This window comes from Lepidochelys kempii, chromosome 13 (genome assembly GCF_965140285.1).
Source record: "Lepidochelys kempii isolate rLepKem1 chromosome 13, rLepKem1.hap1, whole genome shotgun sequence".
Classification (NCBI taxonomy): Eukaryota; Metazoa; Chordata; order Testudines; family Cheloniidae; genus Lepidochelys; species Lepidochelys kempii.
Genome location: NC_136392.1, coordinates 18,807,894 through 18,825,244, shown reverse-complemented (window position 1 = coordinate 18,825,244; position 17,351 = coordinate 18,807,894). Strand labels below are relative to the sequence as shown.

Below are 17,351 nucleotides of genomic sequence, written 5' to 3'. Positions count from 1 at the left end.
GGAGCCAAAGGCAGCCAAGCACAATTTTAAAGCTGCTTTGAGTTCTGTCAGTTTCTGAATCATCCCCTGGCCAGACCCAGGATCAGGCAAAGATTAAGCATGACATAACAAGTCTGCTCCATACCACTCCCCAATCTCAGATTCCTCTGTAAATTTACGGGAGCAAGCTAAACTGATAAAACAGTTTTAAACTGATATACGTCTGTCCACACGGGGATCCACACTGGTTTAACTAAACAAGTGCAAGATTGTGTAGAAACATGCCCTCTGCGGAGACTACTCTAGACCCTAAATTTATCTTGCACATGTACAGAAAAGTTGCAAACTAAACCAATACAAAGCAGATATAAACCAATGTACCACCACCCTTTTAATTAAATCAATGCAACTTTGTGGTTAGGCCATGCCTACAGTTGTAGCCACCGAGCAGCAATGCCGCTAGTGAATAGCTAGAAAGGATTCCTTCCCTTAAGCCCTGGAGAAACATTCAAGCACACGATTTTGCTGCTCAAAAAAAGCAGCAGCAAGCTTTGACTGTGTAGAAATTGATGGCTTAGGCCCTCATTTCCCATTCACCTTTGTTGAGTGGGAAGTGTTGAATTCTATTTTGTAGTTTCACTATATCTACTCTAAATATTGTTAAACTGCTAGCTTAATTCTTCCTTCAATTTATTCCTCAATTAATCCCTGGATCTCATACAGCAACTGAAAAACTTTAGGACTGCTGAACTTGACTGGGACTCATGAGATTTAGGTTCTGTACCCAGTTCAATCACAGGCTTCCTGGGTGATCTGGGAACAGTCACATAAGCACTCTGAGCCTCAGTTCCTCCATCTATAAAATTGGGCCTACACCTTACACATAGAGTGAGGTTTTTGATCATTCAGACTCTATGGTGAATATCAAAGACTATAAATAAAATACTTAAGCAGAAGAACAACATTATCATCCAAAGCTGTGCTAATACTGATGCTGTCTACACTGATACCAGGAAATCTTTCATTTTACATGCATACCAACAGATTACCCATCACCATAATAAATTACATTGCTGTTTACCATCAACAACTACAGATATATGTGGGTGACTAACTAGCTCAAAATCAAATATACAATAAGCTATGCCATAATCAAGATCAATAAAAGGAAATAAACTATGCAGAATTAAATTATACATGCAAGTCTAATGTAAAAAATATTCTCCTTACCCCTGGCTGTTTCATTTTCTGTAGTGCAAACTTGAGCAAGTATGATAGCTGTTCAATGGTGAGCATTGTCATAGCTTTACTCTGCGTTTCTATGCATTCTGCTACAGTAATTTTCTACAAATTAAGATTACAAATATTTAATCAGAAAAAACTTCTTGATGACTGTTTTTCATGACTATTTTACATTAAAATGTCCCTTCATTATTCAAGTGGGTGGTAAGAGCCATCCCATGAAACTACAACAGTGCTGACAGTGTAACACAACAAATATAACTTATTTCTCAGAAATTTCTTTTACACAACATATAAGCTGAATATATCAGAAAAATTTTAAAAAGACAAGAAAATTATATCCATTTCTACTACATTATTAATTAATTATTATTATTAAAGTGAATATGGAGTACTTCAATTCCCAAATTTGACTATGGAATTATGATATGAATACTTAAGAAAATTATCTAGGTTCTAACCCAATAAATGCTCAAATTGGTATGTGGGATTTACTAATATTGAAATAATGAGACAATGTACAGTTCTGTTCCCAAGAATCACTGAAAAAGTATGAGTAAATGTTTACTTATTCCTCTCAAGAAAAAATAATATTAATACCCACTGTTTTGTAGGCCCAACAGAGCAATTTTTTATGCATTGCTGTAGAGCTGATCTGCTCACTAACGGAGGGAGCAGAAGTTAAATTAGCCAAACTCTGCAGAATTAGAGGTACTTGACAAAGTGATAATTCTTTGAAATGTAGCTTCTCTCCAGACGGGAAAACAAAGGAAGCTGAAGATTCAGGTTAGAAAACAAAAGTTATCTAGATACTCAAGACAACAGAAGGGTCTTCGTACTACCCCTTCTACTACCTTTTCCAAGGTGCACTCACAATAACAGAAGTCCAAACAGAGTAAAAGGAGAACTAATTCTGATTGTGTGACAATTTCCCTCGAATCTCAAGAACACGAGACACATACACAGGTCCTTATATCCAACTAACCTCACACTCTGGGCAAAACCAATCACCCTCTGGTTCCGCTGTCAGTTTCAGACACTTAGCATGATAAACCCGAGGACAGAGTTCACAGCAGAGGACCTGGCCTTCCCGATGACAAACCCAGCAATAGAAATCATTCCGTCCATCCTGTGGTACAACATCAACAGGGTCTGTGGTGAGTGGCTGCTTCATATAGTAAAACGGACCATGTCTTAGTTCTGACTGAAATGTAGGCAAGAAAGACAGGTTTGGTTTCAAAACAAATCTGTATTTTCAAGTAAGTAATAAATAAACAACAATATTCATAATAAAAAACAAACAGCAGTTTACAGAGCTCGTTTAGCATTTGTGCAGGTACATTATCTCATTAAATGCAGAATGGATATTTGTAAATAGGTTTACTCTCTACTGATATGCAAACTAATGGCTCACACTGAATTTATGACTGAAAACAAATTGGGGAGATAGAGGGAAACAAGGATACAGCGTGTAGGAGATATAATCCAGTAACAAGACTTGTAGATACCCTCATATTCAATACAGAGATGTGCCCTTTAGAGGTGACAGGTCTCCCAATAAGGAGCAATGCAAGCTAAGACTTGCAGTCTCCACAACTTTCCTTACAGCAGGAATTGGCACTGTTGCGGTAACTGTTTGCACAAAAATCCCCTTAACTATAAATGAAAGTAGTTCAGTGCTGGCATAGGTCACGGCAAAATCACCATCAATAACATTTCAAAAAGCATGCCTGACAGGGCCAAACTGACCCCACGCTCCCTAAATTTACTAGTCCTTTGTTGAAGAGCTGCTAACATGCCCTGGGAAATTGAAAAGAATATTCCATTTGGAATTATTCCACTGATGGCACTTAATTTTCTATTCTTTTCCACCTTCATTAATTATTAGGGATAATTTGAAAAAAGTTATCCTAATTTTAGACAAAGTTTATTCACTATTATTCCTCATTTAAAGTCAAACCATAATATTGTGTGTGACATCATAACTGGTTGCTCTGGACATGACTAATATCACAAAGGCCATCAGTCTCATCAACTCAGATTGTGATCTTGTTAGATTTCTAAAGCTACACAGCTGAACAGAGGACAAAGTAGGTGGTGCAGGAAGTAATACTCTTCCCTCTGTATCATTCCAGCTGAAGGTGCTTTTTTTTTCCAGAGATGTAGACAGATCACTTTTAGCCTCTAAATATCCCACAGCACTTTTGGCAAGGGTAGAGGTTTTAACAATACTATCCTAGTCAATTTCCAGTATGGCTGATATTATATTCACCTGAGATTTCAATTAAATCTGGTAGTACTCATCTCTTTCTATCCTTAAGTGATATGCAGCACTGTTGTGCACTACTAAACAGGTACTGTGTGTTTCCACCATAGAGATGGGTTAAGTGGCTCCCCCTGCTCACATGCTTTTATATACAGTAATATAACATTAGAGGTTATGCATATATAATACATATACTAGTAAAGACTTCTGAAATCGTGGGATTAGAGATACTGTAGAAGGCATTATATACACTAGGAATTGGCTGTCAGTTGTTGAAATTGTAACAAACTACAAATGTAGCTGTGAGAGTGAAAACCCCAAGTGCAAAGGGAAAGCTGTAATTTGCACTGCTAAAACATACTTAGTACTTGAGCAAGGGCGCATGGGTGCAAATTAGTTTTCCTAGAGTACACTTGGGGTTTTCACCCATCCAGCTACTCTGAGTACAGATCACCAACAGCTGAAATAAGTGCAAATTCCCAATGTAATTTAAAATACCTTATGACTTCACTTGGGGAATAAGCAGCAGATAAATTTCCTGAGCAAAGATACTGTTTTCATAAAAACTTCCTTAGAAATCCACACCCAAGACAGACATAAGAAAATTGTCATAACTGTTTCTAAATAGGTTTCAGAGTAGCAGCCGTGTTAGTCTGTATTCGCAAAAAAAAAAGGAGTACTGATGGCACCTTAGAGACTAACCAATTTATTTGAGCACAAGCTTTCGTGAGCTACAGCTCACTTCATCGGATGCATGCACTCAATGCATCCGATGAAGTGAGCTGTAGCTCACGAAAGCTTATGCTCAAATAAATTTGTTAGTCTCTAAGGTGCCACCAGTACTCCTTTTCTTGTTTCTAAATAGAAGTTTCAGTTTTCTAGAAGTCATGGGCAACTAAGTGTTAACATGATGGTGCTTGCATCTTTTAAACATTCATCACCTCCCTTCCTTTGAGCCAGGCTGAGCAGCTGAGCTGACCAGTGAGATACATTCATGGGGCTCAAAAAAAGAGCCTGAAGGACTGAAAGTGACAGACTCATTTGCCTAAAAAAAAGATATCCGCACACTTGGTTTCTGACCATAGCAAAATGTTCTAATATATTAAAATTCAGCATTGAACATAGTAGTAACCCTCCTCTCGAAAAACTTGTTTTCTCTATGAGTTAAAGCAGCAGCTTTCCACGCTCTCCCAGCTAGTCAAGTCAGGCTCGAGTACCTAGTCTCTTGGTTTTAAAAGGGGCTTGCTTATTGCCTACAGTCTGTATTTATATTAAGTTAACATGAGCTGACTAATAAAATAGAAAAACTAAAGAAAACTACAGTAATATTTACAAACTGATTTGGAAAAATCAATATGATGCTTTACCCAGTTGTGTGAAAAAGAGTTATTGCTAGCTAGAAAAATGAGCTGCAGCCAAGAAGGCTTATGTGATAACTGTCTAGTTAAGAGCTCTAATTTTTCAACCTGTTTTATACATGTTCTCTGACTCCATAACTCTTTGGTTACAGATTCACAGATTTCATGGCCAGAAGGGACCACTAGGATCATCTAGTCTGACCTCTTGCATAACACAGGCCATAAAACTTTCCCAAAATAATTTCTAGCATGTTATCTTTCAGAAAAACAGAATATTCCATATGTTTTATTCTAACAATTCTAACATTGGCATCAAGCAGAAATGGACCACTTAAAATTCAACATACTCTCAGCCTTCTTTGTACATTATAAAGCAGCAAAAAGGGTATAAAACAAATTTCTACACCAGTCTTCAGATTACCTTTAAGGGTTAATAGGACAGGCGGTCAATTTACATGGTAAACAGTTCACTTTCAGAGTGGCTCAGCAATAAGACCAACAGATTCACTACAAATCCCCAGTTTTGTCTTATCAAAAACAAGAAAGAAATCAAGAATGCCCATTAATTTCAGGGTGACTTTTGGACTCCACTGCTTTAGAAAAAAAATTTCTCATTAGTTGCTTGCAGATAAATGTGAAGTGATTATTTGGCACGAGAAAGTAAAAATTAAAGAATAAAGCATCTAATATTTAAAATGGAACTTAGGGCTGTGAAATGATTAAAAAATTTCAACATGATCAATCGCAAGTTTAAAAAAAAGTCCTAATTGCAATTTTAAATCATACTGTTAAACAATAACAGAATACTATTTATTTAAATATTTTTGTGTGTTTTCTATATTTTCAAATATGTTGATTTCCATTACAACACAGAATACAAAGTGTACAGTACTGATGACGGGTTGTGCTCAATAATGATCCAAATCAGTGTGGATCATTGCAAGTTCATTTTCATCATCATGAGTCAGATGCCATCAACAGAAGGTTGATACTCTTTTTCGGTGGGTCATGTTCTGTAGTTTCCACATCGAAGTTGCTCTTTTAAGACTTCTGACAGCATGTTCCACATCTTGTACCTCTCCGATTTTGGAAGGCACTTGAGATTCTTAAACCTTGGGTTGAGTGCTGTAGCTATCTTTAGAAATCTCATATTGGTACCTTCTTTGCGTTTGTCAAATCTGCAGTGAAAGTGTTCTTAAATCAAACAACATATGCTGGGTCATCATCCAAGATTTCCCTAATACGAAATATATGTCAGAATCCGCATAAAATCACGGAGCAAGAGACAAACAATTCTCCCCCAAGTTGTTCAGTAACAAATTTAATGAACACATTTTTTTTAACCAGCATCATCTGCATGGAAGCATATCCCCTAGAATGGTGGCAGAAGCATGAAGGGGCATATAAATGTTTAGCATATCTGGCATGTAAATATCTTGCCATGCTGGCTACAACAGTGCCATGAGAATGCCTGTTCTCACTTTCAGGTGACATTGTAAATAAGAAGCAAGCAACATTATCTCCCACAAATGTAAACAAACTTGTTTGTCTTAGTGATTAGCTGAACAAGAAGTAGGTCTGAGTGGACTTGTAGATTGAGTGGATTTCTTTTACCTTTTTTACAGTCCAAATATTGGTAATAAAAATAGTAATATAAAGTGAGCACTGTACACTTTGTATTCTGTGTTGTAAATGAAATCAATATATTTGAAAATGTAGAAAAACATCCAAAAATATTTAAAATAAATTTAAATTGGTATTCTATTATTTTTTAACAGTGTGGTTAAAACTGTGATTAATCGTGACTAATTTTTTTAATCTAGTTAATTTGTTTTCCATTAATCACTTGAATTAACTGCCATTAATTTACAGCCTTCATGAAACTTTAATAAGGAGATAGTGCACAGAAGCCCAGTTTTCAGAGGACACACAAACCAGCTTCTGAATTTGTTCCAGCAGATCAGGTAAACTCTGAACAGTATCATATGGTGCACCTGTAATTTCACCTGGACACAGAAAATAAAAATACCCACAATGAGGGTGACCCTTTGATTCATCTGGTTTGATTTAGGCAATGGCCACTATCCAGTGATTCGGGGAAAAATTCCAGGGGAATTCAGGGGAAAAGCACCTGGATACTTGTCAATGCTTGTAACAGAGCTAAGGGGGGAGAGGAAATCCTTCTCAGACCTGGGTTGTGATTTTCCTGATACTATTTCCATATTAATGATGACAAATATTGTTATGAATATATTTTGTCCTTTTAAAAGATCCAGCTAAATTAATTAATTTATAATATATTCCTCAATAACTTCTTTTGCTCAGAAGTCCACGTGTTGGCAATATGCTAAGAAAAATAGCATTTCATTTGATTGGGTTTAAATTTCCTGGGTTTTGGCTTCACAGCGTGCCCCTTGTTTCCACATATATTAGGGAAGACAAAGGCCTATTAGCTATCTTGTACATTCACCACAATCAGCTAATGGAGATCTGCAGTACAAAATGAAACTGAGTAAAGAGGAGAAAGCTCCAGGTTCATTCTCATCACAGCCTTTAATTATTTCATATGCTATTATCGCATTAAGACAATGAGTTCCGTTACCTGCTCTTTATTGTTACTGTTCAATAGGCCAGGTTTCTTTTTCTTTTTAATAGGGCTCGTAGATGCATCTTGCGGGGAATGGCCATTGGAAGAGTGTGGAGGGCTGGGAAACTTCCTCTTTTGTGCTGTGCGTTCGGCAGAGCCAGGATCTATAACGAATACATTAACACATTTAAAGAGTCCATAATATACTTCCTGAAATGTCTGCTGAAAATGCATCCAATCAAGACCTACATAGCTCTGCAGTTTGCATTTCTTTACTGTTTCACTGAATAGAGCACTATTTCTCAATCTCTCTTCTACAAGTAGTTGATAAAATTGGTAGCTGGGACATAGCTATGCAATGCTCATACTTGCTGTTAGAAAGCTCTCAGCTTACACTCAGGTTTAAATTTAAAATAAACTTTTCTTGTTTTCATGAGTAATTCTGAAGCATACGGGATACAATGATGATGCGTAGCAGTGAATAGTTCTTTACTAGAGTTATACCTTAAGTTTAAGAAGCAAAGATACACCGATATTTGTAATTCTTGATAGCAATAGGTCAAGTAACACAGTGGGAACCAGAGGCTATAAAGCTGAAGAAGGGGAATATAGGAGTCACAAATTAATACGTGGTAAATGAGTAGTCCAGATTTTCTTCCCTTTATTTCAATAAACCTTTGACATTTTTGATCTAGGAAAATTTCACTTGTTTCTTTGGTCCCAAAGATATCATACATATGTCCCCAAAACAGTAATATTTGTACATTTATGGCACATATCATTTCAAGATCTCAAAACTTTTTCAAACATGAATTTTTAACATCATAAGATCCCTGTTGAAGTATCTACTAAATAAGCCACAACTAAGCGATGAAGTAACTTGTCCAACATCATGCAAGTTTGTGGCAGAACCAACTATAGAATCCTAACTGCTCTAACCACTAGACTACACCGTCTCTCAAACAAAGTTCCTCCTACTAACATTCTCCTTCAAACTGCTTATAACTGTATCTGTGAAAACCAAGCAAAAATGTGAAGGGACCGGGAAGAAAGATTCAGCCCCCTAAAACAACCTGACCAGCTTGCTTCAATGAACACCCATCAAGTGAGCCTTCTTTCTCACATTAAAAAACAAACTAACCAGCTACCAACAAATGAAGCCTCCAACCAGGATTTTAAGCATTATCTGTTCCCCACTGAAAAATTAAGTAATAGGTTTGAGATCCTCAAAGGACCTATTATAAATTTTGAATTTATTACCGTTTTTATTCTTGGCCTCGATTTTTGTGTTTGATTAAGATCTTTAAGAGGAATTATTTATGGTCAAGAAAAGGTTAACCTCTATTTAAACTGTCTCTTGTGAGAAAGGACTGACAGTGAGTCAAAAGATACTGGTGGAAACACAATATATGAGGATTTTTGATTTTTTTTCCTTGTTACCAAATTGAACTGATTTCTAATGAACACGGAAAGTTTGGCTGGGTTACAAAGAATTTACTGCCATACTTTAGAAGGTACAATTAAGTGATCAGCTGTAGTAGACAATCAGCTCTTACTGAATAAGTCTAGCATTCACCTTTGGTTTGTCAAATTACTTAACAGGCTTAATTTAACACTGGCTTAAATTTTCCTTAAACTTTTTAAATGAACAAACAGAGCAGTAAAAGTCTGAAACAAAACAGGTTAAAAAAAAGTTTGGGAGACTTTTCCAATGGGTCTCTTCAGTCACTTCTCCCCTTCATACAAATGCCTGCCAAACTGAAACAGGTCTACACTTAAAAATCAGGGCTGTGAAAAATGTTGTGTCTTGATTACTGCGGTTAGGTTGACGTAACCCCTGGTGTAGATGCGAGAAGGTCGAACGAAGAATTCTTCCATTGACCTAGGTACCACCTCTCAGAGAGGTAGATTAACTATATCAACAGAAAAACTTAGGAAGGGTCTACATTATGCACCACAGCTGTGGCTGTAGTGTAGACATGGCCTAACACTAACCATTTCTAACATGAAGCAATTTTGCTGATTTACAAAACATCCCAAAAGATGTAGCACTCTTAACTAAACTGTATTGTGAGACCTGTTTAGATCCAGAGGGATGCAACAGAATTACATAGATTCATATGATATTGCACATCATGTCACAGAGTTCATACTGAAATGGCAGGACAAAATGAACTCTAGAGTAACATTTACTGTTCATCAGCAAGTCCATCCATCCTCTTCCTGCATCACATATGCACACAGACCACACACACACTCCCTTAACATCCACCCCCGTAAGGCCTAGTCTAGTCTAAAAAAGTTTGCCATTCTTAAAAAATATTTTTGCCAGTATAAGCCAAATCTCCATGATGAAGATTTGCCAGTACAGCTAGCGTAAACAAGGGTATGTGTGGCAGCCGCCCTCCTCCAAGGGAAAGGTAAGATCTTCTTCCTAGTTCATCAATATCTACCTTTACATTTCTAAAGATGTAACCTGTTCAGACACAAGGCATTCTCTTTCTCTCACAACCTGAGGCAGAATGGACTAGCCTATTCTCTCACTATCAGTGCTTAACACCTTGTCCAGGACAGTCTTTTTGTTCTGTGCTAGTAGAGTGCCTAGCACAATGGGGTCCTGGAGTATGCATGGGGTTCCTATGCACTATGGCAATAAAATCACAGTAATAATATGCTGGGTTTCACTGAACTAGTGTAGCTGCACTACTCTGGTGCAGCATGTATAGACTAGGTGATTTGCACTGATGAACTTACAGCAGTGTAAAAAAGTCTCATCGAGACATTAAGGCCTAAGTGTGACACTGGGAATTAAATCTTGGTCTGCCACAACTGTGCAGATCATTGTCAAAAGACTAACGTATGTCTGCATATTTAATTTTCTAAATGTCATTGACAGAGATTGTGTGTTTTATACAGCCATGAGCAATCAGACTAGCTAGAAAAAGTAGAATGGTGTCCAACCAGCTACAAAAGTCATGTGCCCCAGACAGTTACAGACAGTTGCTCATGTAACTGAACATTCTTGGCCACAAGCCCAGTCACAAATACGTGCAGAATCTTAACACAGCTGCTGGTCTCAGGAAACCAACAGCTTGAGAAAATAAATACTGAGAGGCTGAAGCAATTAAGTTTGCTCATTGTGCAAGTTCAGGAAATGCTCCAGCAAGGATTGTACTACCGGCAGAAAGTATGTCAGAAAGTATGTCTATGATATTGGGATGTATTTGGATAATGCACACAAATCACAGACTTGGAGAAGAATATAAACAACTATGGAAAAGAGAAACTGTTGGCTAAGAAGGTGCTTGTGCTAGCCCAAACATATTTATGAAAACACCAACAGAATCTATCCCAATTAGCAATGAACTCTTCTCAGCCGGGGTCAATCAAACAACAGTAATTATGATAGGCTGATTAACTGAGAACGAAGAGGATGGTGGGAGTTAATTGTTGGAACTAAATATGTCTTCTAATGTTAGAGGCAGTACAGCAGAAAGTGATTATCTGGAATTTTCTAGACAGGGCAGTTATTTCCCAGGACAGGTACAGTGCTGTGTGGCATCTCCCAGGAGGCCCACAAGCGCTGTAGCAGATCTCTGGCCAGTGACTATCAATCAACAACATGATGAAATAAAATAACCATTTAAAATAAAACCACCACATGCAAAAACAAGAAAATCAGATGGAGGAAGGTACAACCAAGAAAAGGCACGTTCAAAGGACTATTCATCTGAGGCCCTACCTACATCAGAAAGTTGCACTGGTTTAATTAAAGATATTCTTTTAAACTAGTGCAAAAGGCTGTGTGATCACTTTTGATTTAAGAGTGGTTTATTTTGGTTTAGTTTAAATAGATTCCTAGTCTATTTAAACAAAAAACTAAATAAAACTGGTTTAAACTGCCTAAGAATAGGGTTAAGTTAACTCTTAATCAGCAAAATAAGAATGACCACACAAGGGTTTGCACTGGTTTAACTAAACTGTTTTAAAAATCAATTTAATTTAAACCAGTGCAACTTTCTTGTGTACACAACACCTGAGAATATTCTTTAGTGAATACTGAGAAGTGTCTTGAAGCATAGGTGCCGACTCCGTGGGTGCTCCGGGGCTGGAGCACCCACAGGGAAAAAATGGTGGGTGCTGAGCACCAACAGCAGCCCCCCCATCAGATGCCCCCCACTCCTTCCAGTGCCTCCTGGCAGGCCCCACAGATCACTGCCTCCCCCTCCCTCTCTCTCCCCCTCCCACCCGCTGCAAACAGCTATTTTGCAGTGTGCAGAAGACTGGGCAGGGGGAAAGGGGCAAGAACACGGGGTGCTTGGGGGAGCGGGCAGAACTGGGCAGGAAGAGGCTAGGTGGGGGTGGGGAGGGTAGAGGCGGGGTGAGGGTGGGGCCTTAGTGGAAGGGTGGGGGTGGGCCCTAGGGCAGAGCCGGGTTTCACTGAGAACCCCCCGGTACTTTGGAAAGGTGGTGCCTCTGCCCTGTGGAAACATTAATGATATCTCACAACCATCACATAAGGTACGTAAATGCTGCATTATAATTTTCATTTGACAATGAAAAAATGGAGGCACAGAGGGACTTGCCTGAAGCAACTGAGCAAGTCAGAGTCAGGAACAGACTGGGCGCCTCCAAGCAGTAAACACGCTCCCACCACATATATATCAATATAATTTAGAGCAACTGATTGCCACTGAAACAAAACTGAGGTCTATGTAGAAACTGTTTATAAGCAGAGCTGATGGTGACATCTATAGTTAAGGCTGCCTGAGACCTACCACAAAAAGTGCTTGTTTTCAGTTCCTTACAATTTTCCCAAACTTTAATAATTTTATTCTAAAATTTTACATGTCATGTCAACTTCACCCTGAATGTTTTTGAATAGTTTCAACAAAACCAATTCCAAGAACAAAACTGTGAGGATACTGAGTTTGGGGAGGGAGGGAAAAGATGGGGAGAAAAATACAGGAGTCAGGGCAAGATGGGTAGAGGGGTAAGGTTGGGACAGACTGAGGGAAACAAGATATAGAAGGGGTCAGGCTTGGGGAAGGCCAAGAGACAGGGGCAGAAGGTTCTGAAACCGCTAGAGCACATTCCCCTCCAGAACTGGGAATGGAATCCAGGATTCTGGAGTCTCTACAGTCCTCTGATGTAAAACCCATTGGCCAAATATGTTTCATTCCCTACTGGCCCAGATAGACACTAACAGCTGATTACTGCTACCAGTCAGTCCATTAGTTGAAGTAGCAGAGATCTGTGCTGTGGATCTAAAGGCCCCAAACCAGCTGATGATACACATGGGAATCAGTATGGTTCCACATTCTAAAAATTCTGCTTTTTCAGTTGGCTGATTTGAAAATTCAGAAGATGGCATTTTAACAAAAAATGTGAAAAGTATGATTGCAAAGTCAAACACGCAAACATTTCCAAATGCCAGAATTAAGAATGCCTGTGCATATGCATTATGATATAGTCTTTAATTACATAATCACATACTATTTTTTCCACAGGACCTATGCTTCATTCATTCAGTGCACAGGATAGATGGACCATGCTCAGCGAATGACTCAGGGGTGTTTTGGGAAGGAAGCTGTAGTCTGTAGAACCCCTTCCTTATTTGTTGATGAAACTGAAAGATTTATAGTGCATGAGTCAAGGTACTGCAGACAGAGAAAGGATGGTCTCAAATTTGAGGCAATTTAATATGCTGGAGACCAGGATTCTATCCCTGACTCTCCCACAAAGTTCTTGTCATGCTGGGCAAATCACTTGAACCAAACTTTTCATGTGTGGCCATCAATTTGTGTGCTTTTCATTTGCTGGATGCCTAACTTGAGATACCTGGGGTCTGATCTGCAGATGTGCTGAGCACTCAGAATTGCAAGTGAAATCAATGCCAGCTATGCTCTGAACATACAAAGTACTATAATAATGCTGAGTACTCAGAAGCTAGGTTTTTCAAGTTGGACACCAAATATCAGAAGAAAACTTTTGACAATTTTGGCCTTAAATTTCTCTGTGCTTTAGTTTGCCCATCTGTAAAAGAGGGATGGTGTAATGATAAATTTATTAGGGTTTATAATGAGTGCCCATGATCAGAAAAACCCATGAAGAAATTAATATGTCTGCATTCAATGTAGGGTTTAAATAGTAAGCAGTAAATGAGCCATATGGCTACACAAATGATAAGTGTGAAAAGAAACACTGAATGGCTTCCCATTCAGTTAACACCATCCATCCTGTGCACTGAATGAGGAAAGGGTCTTGTGGAGAAAACAGTAAGTGAACATGTAATTAAAGACTGTGTCATCACACATATGGAGCGGGGAGAGGATGTCAAATTATGGTTGCACAGGCAAACCTAATTCTGGGATTTCTTAACTTCTGAGTGCTTGACTTCACAATCTTAACGTTCTTTTAACACAGTTTTTTTCAGATGAGACTTAGAATAGACACTGCCGTGCACCCTTCTAAATTCTCCTATTAAACCCACTTCTTGTTTTTCATTGGGTTATTATTAACTACTCCCTAATGCTGCCTGTGCTGACATGGGCGCCTACAAATTTCTCCTCAATCATCCACCGGGGAATGACTGAAATCAAACTGCTTATACCTAAAGGTTAAAACCATTAGTTCCACATGTAATCATGTGGCTGAAGGAGCAGTAACTTGTGCCCCCATGAGACAGAACAAAACATACTTAACCCTGAAGCAACCTAATCTTCACAGTTTATGATTACTTAGGTGCCCAATTTTATATAACAGTAATCCAGCTCGAGTGGACAAGTTATGATGGTACGGTAATATGGTTTAAACAGTGCAGGGAACTAGATTATAAAACAGAAGAACAGAATATCCTTCCAATTACATTCCACAGATCTGATCTTCTTGCACTGTAAAGTTTCAGAGGAAGTTATCATGTTTTCCTCTGTGTTCTGTACATCACTAAGCATACACACACTGCCATCACTCAACAATAATCATCCAGCTCCAACTGAAGTCAATAATAGAAGCCCAGCTGACCTCAATGTGAGCAAGTGCCGATGTAAAAAACATGTAATTTCTTCTTGGTTCTCCAATGATGCTCACCCAAAAAACTAGTCAGGTGACACAAACAAGTCACATGACCAGGGAACACACCATGACCTGCTCAGCACTAAAGATGTCAGGACTTGTCTACATAGAGCAGTGGTTCTCAACCCATTTACCAGCGTGGGCCACATATGCAGATCCCTATGTGTTATGTGGGCCACATCCACACAATATATATGCTACCTGTATGGCCCTGAGGATGTCTCATGGGCCACAGCTGTGTGCTAATTGGGCCGCAAACGGCCTGCGGGTCAAGAACCACTGATAAAGAGGGTCTATATTACACATGGTTAAAAAACCCCAACTTTTTCCTAGTGGATGCATCACAGAGTTGCACCAGTTTAACTTAAGATGTGATTTTTAAAATGATTTACTTAAGCTAGTGCAAAAGGCTGGGATGGACATTCTTATTTTCCTTTAAACCTGGCTTCTTTGGATTTAGCTTAGGCCTTGTCTACACTGAAAAGTTTGCCATTTCAACTATGTCAGCATAGTAAAAACAGTAAAATCTCCCTAGTATAGGCACAGTTATACTGGTATAAAAAAGTGCTTATATCAGTATAACTTATTCCAATTCAGGGAAGCAAAATAAGCTATACGGTTTTATACAGGTATAACTGTCTTTGCTTTTAAAGGCATAGCTTTTTTGAAAAAAATATTACACCCGTAAGAGACTTAGCTCTGCCTGTAAAACGTGTAAAGGTAGACCGGGCTTTATTTTTTTAGAAACATGTTTAAACTAACCTGAAATAAGCAACTCTTAAACTGAAATAAAAGTGTCCACACAGGTTTCATTGGTTTAACTAAACCATTCTAATTACATTGGTGCAAGTGTATATACAGACATGGCCTCAGTTAATGTCAGTGAGATGAGAAGCAAACAGATTAGGAAAAGCAAGGACAAGTTGATTTGATTATATTTCATGATTTTCTAAACTATCCCTAGAAAAAGAGCAACAGAAAAAAAGAGTTCCAAAGTCTGGAGTTGATGGAACTCCAGACTTTTATTAAATAATTATCCTTTTTAAAAATGGGGCTGGAAGGAAGAATGCATTTTTATAAATTAAATTAAAATGCTGGGAATAAAAAGGAAGAGTATTATGACCTATAATCTAACCAACTATCCTAAACTTTCTATACTTGAATGGGGAATCCCAGTCCTCTAAATTCTAGGGAACTCTGTCTTCCTTCCATTTTAAATCCACCACTGATAACATGAAATGTAAGAACAAAAGTGACAACATCCACTGTTTATAAAACAAAAATGGTTTACCCCTAAAAGGAAGTCAGGAGTAGAAATTCATGTTTGCTCAATATGAAGTTATTTTCACACTTCTAAGTAGGATATTACAAAGAATAGAAAGCAAAAAATTAAGAGTATGAAATTTCCCTCCTCCTACTTTCTCTTCTCCCCCTCTACAAAAGTTTGGGAGTACCTATTTAAAAAAGGAAATCAGAGGAAGAGAAGAATAAATAAATAGTAAAGCACAATAAAGATAATGGATTCCAAGAAGGCAGACTTTAGCAAACTCAGGGAGGTAGGTAAAATCCCATAGGAAACAAGTCTAAGGGGAAAAACAGCTCAAGAGAGTTGGCAGTTTTTCAAAAACACATTATTAAGGGCACAAGCGCAAACTCTCCCACTGCGCAGGAAAGATAGGAAGTATGGCAAGACACAACCATGGCTTGGCCAGGAGATCTTCAATGATCTGAAACTCAAAAAAGAATCCTACAAAAAGTCAAAACTAGGTCAAATTTCAAAGGATGAATATAAATAAACAATCCAAGCATGTAGGGACAAAATTAAAAAGGCCAAGGCACAAACAAGATTAAACTAGATAGAGACATAAAGGGCAACAGAAAATGTGAAAACGAGAGAAGTGCTAAAAGACTTCTTTGTTTCAGTTTTCACCAAAAAGTTTAGTAGCAATTGGACATCTAACAATGAATGCCACTGAAAATGAGGTAGGATCAGAGGCTAAAATAGGGAAAGAAGAAGTTAGAAATTAGACAAATTAGATGTCTTCAAGTCACCAGGGCCTGATGAAATACATCTTAGAATACTCAAGGAGTTGACTGAGGAGATATCTGAGCCATTAGTTTCAGAGTACTCGTGGCACCTTTGAGAACTAACATATTTATCTGAGCATAAGCTTTTGTGAGCTACAGTTCACTTCACTGGATCCATGCAGTAGAAAATACAGTGGGGCGATTTTATATATACAGAGAACATGAAACAATGGGTGTTACCATACACACTGTAACGAGAGTGATCAGGTAAGGTGAGCTATTACCAGCAGGAGAGGGGGGGGAAAACAAACAAAAAAACCCCCTTTTGAGTTAGTGTTTTTTTTGTGTGGTGTGTATGTGGTTGCTGGTGAGTAGCTTTTACGTAGAGACTGTCCGGTTTGTCCAATGTACATGGCAGAGGGGCATTGTTGGCACATGATGGTATATATCACATTGGTAGATGTGCAGGTGAACGAGCCTCTGACAGTGTGGCTGATGTGATTAGGCCCTATGATGGTATCTCCTGAATAGATATGCGGACAAATATAGTGCTAATTTTTAAGAAGGGAAATAAAGACAACCTGGGGAATTACAGACCAGTCAGCTTAACTTCAGTATCCAAAAAGATAATAAGCAAATAATTAATCAATCAATTTGCAGACACCTAGAAGATAAAAAGGTGCTAAGTAACAGTCAGCAACCAACCTAATAGCTTTCACTGACAGGGTAACAAGCCTTTTTTTTTTTTTTTCCTTGGGTGGGGGGGAGGGGGGCAGGCAGTAGATGTGATATATCTTGACTTTAGTAAGGCTTTTGA

General features: G+C 38.3%; 1 protein-coding gene across 8 annotated transcripts in view; it reads right to left on the bottom strand.

The window, feature by feature from the left end:
- Nucleotides 1-17,351, bottom strand: part of ZMYND8 (zinc finger MYND-type containing 8) — a 120,316-nt gene that overhangs the window by 54,990 nt on the left and 47,975 nt on the right. For all 8 annotated transcript variants that reach the window (XM_073309526.2, XM_073309527.2, XM_073309528.2 and 5 more), the window contains 3 exons: nt 7,448-7,596; nt 2,207-2,425; nt 1,210-1,323 (listed from right to left, as the gene is read on the bottom strand). In XM_073309526.2, coding sequence (XP_073165627.1) covers nt 1,210-1,323; nt 2,207-2,425; nt 7,448-7,596 — 482 coding nt within the window. The remainder of the gene's footprint in view (nt 1-1,209; nt 1,324-2,206; nt 2,426-7,447; nt 7,597-17,351) is intronic.